The sequence below is a fragment of the Azolla caroliniana genome, unplaced genomic scaffold (assembly GCF_043228905.1).
Source record: "Azolla caroliniana isolate FFs.n. ecotype wild unplaced genomic scaffold, voAzoCaro1.0.p SCAF_8, whole genome shotgun sequence".
Lineage (NCBI taxonomy): Eukaryota > Viridiplantae > Streptophyta > Polypodiopsida > Salviniales > Salviniaceae > Azolla > Azolla caroliniana.
In genome coordinates, this window is record NW_028230443.1 from 21,521,314 (window position 1) to 21,534,199 (window position 12,886).

The window sequence follows — 12,886 nt, forward strand, 5'->3', positions numbered from 1 at the left end:
ATGCCATGAACGAGGTGGTAATGACTAAAATTTTTACCCCGCTTCTCCACCAATTATGTGAAATGCACATAAAAGGAAACCAAACCAGCTTGCGTAGCTTCTTACTTATCGTTCAATTTATAGAAGATACAAAAGTACCCATTTTGGGCCAGCCTAGCTACATGCGTCCCAAAAGGGTGTGCTAAAACCGGTGGTGTGCTAAAAGGGCGGTGTGTTAAGAGGCATGCACTCGCATGAAAGGGACACCACAATATTTTTAAAAAAAGTTAGAATACTTAGAATACGTATTCTACACGTATTTTATGCTAAGTATTTTACCACAAATTTAATAAATAGTAAACCAAACCAAACCAATTAAGTATATTGGAACCGATAAACCATTAAACGAAGGCTTAACGATATGGTTCGGTTTGAGCCGGAACCGGGAGCATAGCTATTTTTTACCATAATTTTTTTTATAAATAGAAGCCAATCTATACATAATGTGATCTAAATGAAGGCCAAAATATTCCAAATTACCAAAATAGCCTTTTTGGGAGCCTTCCTGGGCCCCTACTCTGTTCCTGCACAGCCAAAAAATACACAGAGGAAGCAACGCACAGAGAGGGCGACAGATAGAAACAGAAACACAGAAGAACAGATCTCCATCTTCATCATCATCACCATCATCTCCTTCTTCTTCTTCTTCAAGGAAATACCTTTCGACACGCTCACATCTCAGGTAAGCATTTCCTTCCATCCCCTTTGCAGGACATATAGAGAAAGCCATAAAAATTGCAAGAAAAGATTTCATGCCCTCCTGGAACTCATGTATGGCATACAATATTGGGGTGACAATAGAAATTAGGGTATCTTTGCTAAGGCTTGAAATCAGTATAACAGGGAGTAATGAGTTGATTTGTTGTTTTGATGGTGACATTCTTTTGATGATGATAGAAGCTCCTTGTAGTTTGGTATGAGAGCAGGGATTGGTTTCTATGGTTGGATGGACATCATTGGTTGCAAGGATATGCCAAATTTGAGCATTATATGGAGGCCATATGCTTTTTAGAAGAAATACAGCAAGATGTTATCTGTTCTGATGCAATTATATTTGTCTTTGGCCTTTAAGCTTTTATTATTTCCTAAACTCTCCTAATTGGCGCAATTCTTATGTCACGTCATTTGGGTAATTGCATGGTCAATTCACCCTCTTTTCTCGATTAAAATTTGCTATTTCCTTAAAGCAGTGTGATGAAAAAATGAAACATTGTTAGACTTATTCAAAGGGACAGGATTACCTCTGCTATCCACAATTCAGTTCGAGATACTAGAAGTTTAGCCAAAGTTTACGAGGAGAAGTTGTGTTATTTCTTTATTCCATTTCAATAGCTCATTTCTTTAATGTTTTGGAAAAAAGCATACATATAATGAATTAGTCATGTTGCGTACAAATGGACTCGATAGTGGATGAATGTGCAACAATGGAAGCATTTTGAAAAGTTGTAATCCTCTCGAAATATTAATGGTCCATGTGTAATGTGGAAAGAGAAACCATGTGAAAGGGAGTGAAAAAGCCCAATATATAGGAGAGGTATCAACTCCATGTCATTAATAGGAGAACATGCTAACCATCTCTAAATCTGTGTTGTACACTTTTGAATGTAACTTAACTTAAATTTTGACGAACAGTTGCGTTTTTTGCTTTTGTAAGTATAAATTTGACATTTTTTTGTAATATTTTTGCTTATGAAATTAGTACGCATATTTCATTATTCATGCATAGTGGTTGCCACACCGAAATTCATCATTGAGTAGTTTTACTATGAAAAATTCATTATCTTCCACTCATTATCTCATGCATGGATTCATAATTTTATCTATGCATTCCCAAGTCTATGAGGCAGTGTACCATGTTTGTGCTATACATCTAATTTCTTCATAAGCCTGATCATATTTTTGTATATTAGAAACCAAAAACATATAGGTGCTCATGTTTATATGAAATTTTGTTCTTGATTTGTTTTTCTTATACATAACATGAATTATTTGTTATGTTTGTGATGTTTAAATAGAGCATCTAACCTTGTTTGTTTGTATAATATATAAATATAGCGGCTTTCGTATTTCTTGACGAAGTGGACAGAGATATGGCCCATGGATTGCAATCGCTATCTGGTTTATTTGCATCTACTGGACGCTCTTCACGCATGCTCCAAAGAAGAAGCATTTCCATACCCCCTGGGGAACGAGAGAAAGCGGTTTGTTCCAAGTCAAAACTTTGGATCCTCCATTATTGTTTATGATAATTAGTAGCAATAAAAATAAACAAGAGTACCAGTAACACTTGTTTGGTATTGGCTAGAGCATCCATCCCTAAAGTTCTCACAAAATCACTAAATATCTCTTTGTAGTACAAAATGCAGCACCACTACTTTCTGAAAATTTACAGATTTTGGTATTTTTTTCCCCTGATTAATATCAGGCCTCATTCTACTCACTGGTTTATCTTTGGTTGTCTCCTGACAAAGGTCAACGATCATACTGATCAAGACTACAAAACATAGTCTCCCACCATGAGCCTTTCCACATTTTAGTACTATACGTCACACTAAACATGTGGTTATCATTCTAATGATGAAGTGGAAAATAGGGAATGCATAGACCTAAATTCAATCTCGAGTATCAATGGAGAAGATAGATTACAACAGAAGAGTTTGATACAATGAGAACTTCTTGTGTGATTCTTAATAGGTAGACATCATAACCACTCAATGGTGGAAGTGAATAACAAGGAACTCTCTAAGGTTCCGTAAATACAATATGTTCCTTGCCTATCTCTTACTTCAAATGCTCCACTCATTCTGTTGATCACATGCAATAGTATAGACTGCGCTTATTGACACCAACAGTGTACTATAAACAGTTTCCATAAGAGTATAGATCATGTATGACTAACGTTTATTACACATAAACACTAATGATATAGTTTCTTTTGAGACATTGATCTAGTTTCTTTCGCTTTCTCTAGAGAAAAATGTTTATACATTTATGAAGTTTGTTTTTTGTTCTCACTAGCTTCTAGAGGAGGATTCAGCTCTTAAACATTTCAAATCAAGCAAGGAGACGGCACGTCGTGTGAAGAGGTTGGGCGATGTTCTTGTCATTCTTGTCAGTGCAGGTAAGAATCTCACAATGGGGAAAGAAAATAAAACAAAAAATCCTGTTTTTTCTATACAATTTTCTCTGAGTTCAATGATTACTGAATTTTTTGTTTAGGTTGTATTTACCAAATATATGACGTAACTCAGCAGCGGAGAGCGGAAAGATTAGAAACGAGCCAGAAGTAGATGAGGCTGAATGTTGCCGAACAATTTGGTTAATATACATCTTGTGGGAAGAAAGATTGTTAATATATATCTCTAATAACGAGAAATCATCTTTGATGAAAGAGTTTGATTATGACACATCAAATAATGAGGCATGTTTATCTTGATTGATAAGCGGTATTTATAAAAAGGATAAAAGGTTGTACTCATTTTTTTATGATGGTTTTAGAAGAAAAACACACTGAGCTTCACAAATGATGGTGCAAGTTATTGCTCTTATTGAACGTTTTTTTGAACACAAGGAGTCGCCTCTCAATTAAAGTAGTGAATTTGGTAGTTTGTGAAAAACCACAATTTCTAACTTCTTTCTTGTCTCAGAAGAAAGTAGGAAATTTTGAATTTCTTTATTTTCTTCATTCAAGATACCCTTGTAATGATTTATGGTCATTTTAAATGGATTGGTTTGTCTTTCCACAAAGGTCCCCTTTGATTTTTTCTTGGATACCCTTTATTAGGTAGTGATTAATGTTTGCTAGAATTTAATGAGGAATATATAACTCGATCTTGTAACAATGACCATGTCTTGTGTTAGTATGCATTTTGTTTACAATATGATGTTATCTAGTTTGAGATATGACATTTTATAAATTGTGTTTATAACTTGAGTGGTGTATTTTCCATCCTAGACCATGTATTTCCAAAGCAAAGGAATGATTGAACATAATTGTCCTTGGTCCAAGATACATTTGATAAGAGTATATATTATTTGGGAATTATAATATATACCTCATTCTTCACAAATACGATGAAGTTAAAGAAGGATAAACAGAATAAAAAACATGTGGTGACACTGTATTTTTAAGAAGACATACAATAAGTTTTAGAGAATAATGAAAAATAACTGCAACTTTAAGTAAGAGCAGTGAACATTATTTTAATTGGGCTCATGATTGATGGTAGTACCCATGAAGAAGATATATATATTATATACATGTAAATTTCTTATGTTGTTCTTAATAAGTGACATAACAAAATCATATCTACGAAAATATGGCATCAGATGCCATGGAATAGCTTAGGGTGAGGAGAAGTTCCTTAAGATGCCATATGCTAAGCTTCTCAAGAGCAAGTTGCAATATAAATGGCTTTTGTATATCTCGCATAGACAGAATATACATAAGTTCGGAACTGGAAAAATATGGCAGCAATGTTGAAATCATCGCAGCTTCGGTTTACTCTGATCATATGCCGGTTAAGATTACGTTGGTCAATTAGAGGAGGCAAAAAAGGGATTGCAACCTAAGGATCAGCAGTAAACTTTTTGAGGATGCGGAGGTGGGAAGGAAGATAAGGAGCATATGGGAAAGTAATCCAGCTAGTTGTGGTGCACTTGATAAACTTCGAGGAAAGATTATTGAAACTTCAATGTATTTGCATGAAGAGACTAAAAATAAAATTGTGAGGTCTAAGGAAAGAGAAGTGAAATTAAGAAGATCGATAGCGGTTGCCCAAAGAATGCTTCTGAAAAATCACAAGTGTCACTAGTCGGAAGAAACACTTCAACGGTTAATTGTGTCTAGAAACAAGATGTTATTCAGGAGTTCAACAACATGGTGGAGCACGAATGGGGATAAGGTGAACCAACAATTTTTTAAGTATAAAAAGCCGTGAACAAACGGTAGCGTCAGTCCTAAGTTGATTAAGGAGGATGGTTCACTATCGGAGGATGTATAGGATATCATGGAGGTGATCACAACTCACTATAGTGGGCTTCTCTCATCTAGTCATAGTATCCTTGAACAACCTTCACTGGTAGAACTTGTACTGGAGGGAATGCAACAAAGAATTTCAGAGGTTGCACAAGTTAATTTGTCAAGGCCACTCTTGGGTGTTAGACGCTTTGGCAGGTATATGTAGAACGTCTTGTCCAGGCGTCGACGAATTATCAAGAGATTTTTTTGAAATTTTTTGGGAAGTGATTAAGGTTGACTTGGTCGATGGTCTAAATGAGGCATGAGATGTTGGGTGCTTACCTGAGCATTTTAAAGAGGGGTTGATATTTCTAATTCTGAAGGTACATGGTATAATAACTACCCTCAAAATGGAGATCAACTACGTTGGCCTTTTACAAAGGAAGCTTGAGTAGGGTGTTGGTGTTAGGGCATCGGGGCCCACCAATTCCATTATGCAGGTTTGTCAGGTAGGGGTGCCCATTGGTCCCCTACCTTTATTTATTTATTTCAGAGGCATTCTCTTTCTTTTTAAATAGATTGGATGCAGGAATAAGGAGATTGGTTGTCCCACATGCGTGCAAGGATTTGTTGGACTCAATGTATGCAGATGACACTATGCTCCTATGGTGGTCAGATCATCATGAGGACCTAAATGGAACTACCAAGCACCTAGATGGATGTTTTTGCCAATGGCTTCCATTAGCGACCAGGAACTGTAAACATGTATAGTTGTGGTACAAGTTAATTACTATGTTAAAAGAGTTGATGGGATACTTTGGTTGTAAATGAGGGGGTGGGGACAATGATCACTTTGGTGAGAAGGCCAGAGTGAGGTTTGCTGAAATTTGTTGGTCTTTGATGTACTTTGCTTGCTAGCTAATGCAAAGTATTGATTTTTTAAATAAATAAATAAAAACAATGAAGCATCACATAGAGCTTTTCATTATTAAAATTTGTATGTCAAATGACATGTTAATTTTTGCACTCTCATGTCATATGACATACATCTTTAAAAAATGCCCGTCGAAAAACTTTAATACTAACCCGTCAAATTCAAGCCCTAATGGTGATGATGTCCCATAGATCCACATGATTTCATATGCAAAGAAAAGTAGGGGATTGATGATAATGTTTGACGCAAATAATGATGGTTGCATCCCTTTATATTAACCACTTCTAGATGGATGCATCTTTAATATCAAATATCCCTTCCTTTGATGTCAAAAACATGAAGTAAACATTTAAAAGATTACAAACATCAACAAACATGATGAATAAAGCATTGACTATCTTATGTTTTGTCAATACTAACGTGTAATTTGTCTTTGTGGTGAAATGTATTTTGGAATGCATTAAGACAAGGGGGATCAATGAAATTTCCTCCATGCAAATGGTGGTTTTTGTTGTTTCTAATTTGTATATTTCATGATTGAAACTTGAAAGAGTATCAATTGAAGGATTACTTTGTTGTTACTCTTTCAATCATGAAATATACAAATTAGAAACAACCAAAACCACCATTTGCATGGAGGAAATTTCATTGATCCTCCTTGTCTTAAAGTATTCTAGAATACATTTCATAACACCAAATGTTGATTGAATATCAATTTCATTAGCAACAAATGTTCTACACTTCATTGTTTCTCCGACATAGCATAAGCATGATGATTCCTTCGATATAGCATGGAATGATGATCCCTTCAATATAGCATGGGCATGACGATTCTTTCATGCTAGACATAACATGGACATGACGATTCCTTCGACATAGCATGGACACGCCGATTCCTTCGAGATAGCATGGACATGATCTCTCCTTTGGGTATGCTTGTGCCCTAGAAGGGCTTCACATCCTAGTTAACAAGTATCACACTCATCTCAGAGTGTCAAGATTCTTGTCGTTGTTACATGTAGCAATCGACAATAGTTTCATTTGGTTCGAGAGTGTCAAATTCAAACCGTTAAAAAAATGAAACTTTAACCAAACCGAATTGAACCACGTAACTGTTTAAACCAAACCTTTACAAAAAAATCAAGCTCAAACCAAACGGTTTTAGAGACTTTCAAACCCTTAAACCGTTAAAACCATGGTTTCGCGGTTCGGTTTTGGTTTTCAAGTTAGGCCAAAATTCAAAATTTCAAATTTAATTTTAAAAGTTTTAAATTTTAAATTTTCAAAAGTTAAAGTTTTTTTCTTAAAATATCAAAATTAGGCATAAAATGTTCAAAAAAATACTTAAGAAAATGATCAAATGTCAATCCTAAACCGTCAAACCGATGAAGGCTCAAACTGAACCGAACCGTTTACAAAAACCTAAACCTAAACCAAACCAAACCAAACTGAACCAAACCTGTAGCTGATTGTTAGTTACATCAACTTACATCCATCAATCAGTGGATCTCTAATTATTTCTTCACTAATTACATACTTGTTCCATTATATGTTTGGGTGAAAGTGAATCTGATTTTGTAAATTGTACTCAATAATGGTTAGTATATTATCTCCTCTCTTTTGCTCTCTCATTGTAAACATTGAGGAACAGAGAGAAACAGAGTGCATCAGAGAGACACCTAGTAGGCCTTTCTTGGCCATGAAATCCTTCAGAAAGATGATATTGTGCCTACACAAGGCACTACTCTCTCATGCCTCCCATGGCTTCACCTCAGAAGCTTACATTAGTGGTGCGAGAAAATTGCAAGAGAGAAAGAAGAGCTTCTTTGGCCCAAGCTATGGAAATGCATATCCATATCTGCAAGAGTGGCCTGCAAAGCCATGGATTAGTAGGGAACTATTTGGTCCCAATGTTGGCCAGTTATGGATCCATGTCTCATGCTCAAAAAGCTTTTGATTTGCTTGTATACAAGAACGAACTCACATTGAGCTCTCTCATTATTGGCTATGCCAAGCATTCTGATGACCCACAACATGCTTTTCTCCTGTACAAGAAAATGCAAGATAATGATGACATCCATGCCAATGCACAACTGTATTTGGCTTTGATCAAGGCTTGTACTAAGTGGAAATATGTGGAAAAAGGGCATGAAATATATGATGAGATTTCTCGATGTGGTATGTTGGATACGAATGTTTATGTTAGTAGTGCCTTGGTTACTATGTTTGTGAGGTGTGGATGTCTTGACAAAGCACGAGAAGTGTTTGACAAACAACCTTCCGTTGTTAGGGACGTTGTCTCATGGAATGCTTTGCTGTCAGGTTATGTCGAGCATCAATGTGAGGAAGAAGTGCTCTGTTGCTTCAATAACATGCTGTCCGACAATGTCTACCCTGATGAAGTCACCTTCCTTTGTGTGTTAAGGGCTTGTTGTAACACTGGAGACGTTATGAAAGGGAAAGAAATCCATATTGAGACCGTAAAACGAGGCTTCGAAGGAGAGGTTCTTCTTGGAAACACATTGATTGATATGTATGCGAAATTCGGTTTCCTTGCCGAAACACAACAGATATTTTCACAACTTGTGGTTCAAGATGTGGTTGGATGGACCTCGTTGATTGCAGGATATGCCGAAGACCATGGGTTGGATGCTCTACGCTTTCTTGAACAGATGCAACAAGAAGGTGTCTCTCCTGATGCAATTACATATGTCTTTGGCCTTAAAGCTTGTGGTGACATAAGAGCTTTGTTCAAAGGTGAAGAATTGCATTCAAGAATTTCAAGAGAGATGTTGTTTCAGAAAGATATTTTTGTAGGTAGTACTTTACTTGATATGTACATGAAATGTGGTTGTCTTGTTGAAGCAAGGGAAGTCTTTGAAAAGCTTCCAGTGAGAGATGTGGTCTCGTGGAATGCTTTGATTTCCGGATACATAGAGCATGGATGTACTGATGAGGCACTAGATTGTTTCGAGAAGTTACAAAATGAGGGTTACTCTCCAGATATTGTTACATTTATCTTTATCTTGAAAGCTTGTTGTAGCATCAGAATGATAGCCAACGGACAATTGAAGCATGCTGAGATAGTTAAGAAAGGACTGGAAAAGGAGGATATCATTGGAAACACTTTAATTGACATGTATGCAAAATGTGGCTTGCTTGTTGAAGCTCAGGAAGTATTTGGCAAAGTTGACGTGCAAAGTGTTGTATCTTGGACCGCACTTATTTCAGGATATGCGGAATATGAACATGACGAGGAGGCGCTTCATCATTTTGAACAAATGCAACACAAAGGAGTCCCTCCTGGAGATGGCACGTTTCTTGGAAGCTTAAAGGCGTGTGGAAACTTGGGAGCAACTATCAAAGGGCAAGAAATACATATTTCGATTGCTATAAAAGGGCTTGAAGAGTGTCTCCTTATTGGAAATACTCTAGTAGATGTGTACGCTAAATGTGGGTCCCTTACAGAAGCACAAGATTGTTTTGACAAGCTCCAACTCCGAACTGTCATCTCTTGGACAGCATTGCTCATGGGGTACGCCCAAATCGGGAAGACTGAAAATGTTTTGGCTGTCTTTGAACAAATGCTTGATGAAGGAATGAAACCTAATTTTATCACATTCATGACCCTTCTTACTGCATGTAGTCACACAGGTTTAGTAGAAAAAGGGCATATGTATTTTGAAGTCATGTGTAGTAATAACTATGGTTTTGTCCCAACTCCTGAGCATTATGCTTGCATGATCGATCTTTTGGGTCGCGCAGGACATATAGAAAAGGCGGTCAAAATTGTAGAAAAGATGCCATATCATCCCGGGACCCTTGTATGGCGTACGATATTGGGAGCTTGTCAAAAATGGGGTGATGTAGAATATGGGTATCACGCATTCAAACATGCAATACAAATAGACAAAAGTGATGCCGCAACTTATGTTGGTATGGCTAACATCCTTGCTGAGGCTTGAAAATCGACATTATAGGGTCTAATGAATGATTTGTTATTTGGGTAGTCGGGGTTCTAATGCCAATACAAGCTCCATATAGTTTGGCATGAGAATAGCTTGTTGTGTATATGTACCTCATTTGATCCTCGTGAACTCAAATGGATTGTCCGACAAGATGATATAGAAACCGGCAAAAATGTGCAGAGAGGCTGATGCAATTATATGTATTTGCCTTTTGAAATTCGATAGCAACGATTGTTCGGCCACCAAATTGATAGCTAACAATTGTTCTGCCACAAATATGCAAGAGCAATATTTTAAGTATAGGAACCATTGAAGTTCAACAGAGAGGTTTTTAAAAGTTATCACAGGCAAGAAACACTGAATTGATAGCTAACAATTGTTCTGCCACAAATATGCAAGAGCAATATTTGAAGTATAGGAAGAATGAAACATTTGTGTAAATCTCTGCTAGAGACTAGCCCTCAAAGTAGCATGATGAATTCATTGAATGACCAACCAACCATCCATCTATGATGAAGACCAAATATATATCCTTTCAAGATTTTTAGCATGATCATGTATCGTCTTGCAAACATACAATGTTGAGATTGTGGACTTCAACATGCTTGCAAAATATTTTCTTTTTGTATACATGATTTCCAATTATCCCTCATGTGTTGTGATTTCATTACTTTTTGGCATTCCTAAGAATACTATATTTGAAAGTCTTAACCCTCGGTCCCATGTTTTGGCTTCACCCATTTTCATTTACATTTGTATGGTTTAGAATCGTCTTTCCTCTCTCCTTTTTTATATCTTGTTATGAGTGAAAACTTGATGCGCACACAAGGGAAGTGAAAACATGATAAATCAAACTCAAGAACAAGGGGTTTGGTTTGTCTCAATGATCTATATCAACATCCATTAACATTGGGACAAAGGAATCTGAGAAAGATATAGATTGGACACACAAGTTGGGAAGTCTTTGCAAGCATCTATAAATCAAAAGGCCTCTCTAAACTTACCATAAGGTATGTATAATGAGCTCATTGAATACTACTGCCACCGCTGCCACCAAAATCTCCACTATCAAAATCTCACTATCATTGCCATGCTACATATCAATGATACCTCTATAGCTAATACTACAAGTATAGTCTTTATAACAATATACAACAATGAGAACTCTACCCAAAATTTGCAACATAATATTAATAAGGTAAGAGCGAGAACCAACAACACCAAGAACTCTTTAGTTGATAAGAGAATGTGCATCGTTTAGGGTTCACTAGTATCAATATCTAATAGAGAGCATGAAATATATATATTGACGAACATGCCCTATGTATTGCATTTCAATTAAATATTTAAGTGGTAGACAAGGCCCAATGTTGGTTAATAGTAACACCATTTGTAGGACTTACATGACCAAGTAGAGCTCTCCAATTAGCAATCAACAAAAAGGCCACTCTAGCCATGGGTCATTATTGGAATCAACTGACACTTGGTGGGGCTTCTTTAGGTTGCACCACCAAGGCATTAATTTTTACAATTACTGATACCAATATTCTTCGCAATGACATCGAAGGTACCAATAGTCCATTTAGATTCTAGCTAGAGAACAACTCCCAACTTACATACTGTACATACAAACATACATAGCATACATATAAACATACATAGCACACTTACAAAAATACATAGCATACTTACAAACATACATAACATACATGACATACATACAAACATAACATACATGCATAACAAATATAAGGTAGCAAACACATTGTACTTGGATTGATGAGAAACTTGGGTCAACAAAACAAGAACTTGTTGTACTATTAGAAAAGTGTGCATAATTTCAATATCATCGTAGGATAGCTAATTGGACCCAATTGGGTGATAAATGCATTGTTGAATTTTTCCATGCAATGAGACCCAACCATATTGCCGTTTCACTCAAACAACTACAACATGAGAATGGGACCATCTCATTTGACCCCCAAGTGATGAGAGAGATAGCCACACGATACTATTCCAATCTATTATCAGTTGTTTCCTTTTCCAATGAGGATTTAACAAGTCGCTCATGTGTATGGAATAAGTTGAATCCAAGAAAAACACAAGATATGAATATGCGTCTTCGTGACATTCTTACTTGTGTTTTTCTTGGATTCAACTTATTTGAGTCGGATGAATAACTTTAGGCATTATAGTACTAAGTCGTATACTAATTGCTTTAGCTACGATTTTATACACCGTATTCAGTAGTGTAATCGGACACCATTTCTTGATGTCCAGTGAAGGACCATCTGATTTAGGGATAAGGTAAATTAGTCCTTTTGTAAAATGTGAAGGCATACTACCCTTTCGAAGAATTTGTTGGAATGCGTACATAAATTTGCTTTGAACAAGTCCCAATATTTAATGAAGAATGTTAGGGTTAGACCATCCATACTTGGACAACAATTTTTAGGCAAAGCTTGGAGTGCTTCACTGAATTTGCAGATGACACTGCCATATACTTAAAAGGTGATTCGGAAAATCTCCAAAAAACAAAATTGTCCATATCCACATTCTGTAAGGCTTCAGGTGCATTGGTCAATTGGAACAAGTCCTTTGCATTTTGGGTGGTTGATATAGATCCTCCTTTATGGAATCCACAAATTCCGCAATTTCGATGGTTACCATCAGGCTTCGCAATTCGGTACCTAGGATGTACAATAGGTATTGATCTTTCAGTGAAAAATCAAGGGGCACCCCTCCTATTGTAATTGCGGAAAAAATTGTTATTATGGAGTTAAACCAAGTTGTCTTTTGCTTGTCGGATTGTGTCACGATACAATGACATAAAATATATAGTTGATGAGGATTCAACTTTCAACCTCACATCATGCTCAACCATCTTGATATGAGCATTGTATAAGATATATTTGATCTACATATCATTGTATACGATGTACATGATCTAGGTATACTCTCTAGACATCTAGAAAGTTCTAGAAA

The 12,886-nt window shown here is 36.3% G+C and overlaps 2 protein-coding genes across 2 annotated transcripts; both read left to right on the forward strand.

Moving 5' to 3' along the window:
* The first annotated feature begins 576 nt into the window (after positions 1-576).
* LOC147861335 (succinate dehydrogenase subunit 7B, mitochondrial-like) lies at positions 577-3,545 on the forward strand. The gene is made up of 4 exons (XM_087324003.1): positions 577-721; positions 2,095-2,240; positions 3,058-3,160; positions 3,259-3,545. Exons 2-4 carry the CDS (start codon positions 2,130-2,132, stop codon positions 3,327-3,329), a joined length of 285 nt encoding a protein of 94 aa, XP_087180129.1. The 5' UTR covers positions 577-721; positions 2,095-2,129; the 3' UTR covers positions 3,330-3,545.
* Positions 3,546-7,496: 3,951 nt separating this feature from the next.
* Positions 7,497-10,548, forward strand: LOC147861336 (pentatricopeptide repeat-containing protein At4g13650-like). The gene is made up of 2 exons (XM_087324021.1): positions 7,497-10,134; positions 10,229-10,548. Exon 1 carries the CDS (start codon positions 7,685-7,687, stop codon positions 9,896-9,898), a length of 2,214 nt encoding a protein of 737 aa, XP_087180147.1. The 5' UTR covers positions 7,497-7,684; the 3' UTR covers positions 9,899-10,134; positions 10,229-10,548.
* The last annotated feature ends 2,338 nt before the right edge of the window (positions 10,549-12,886 follow it).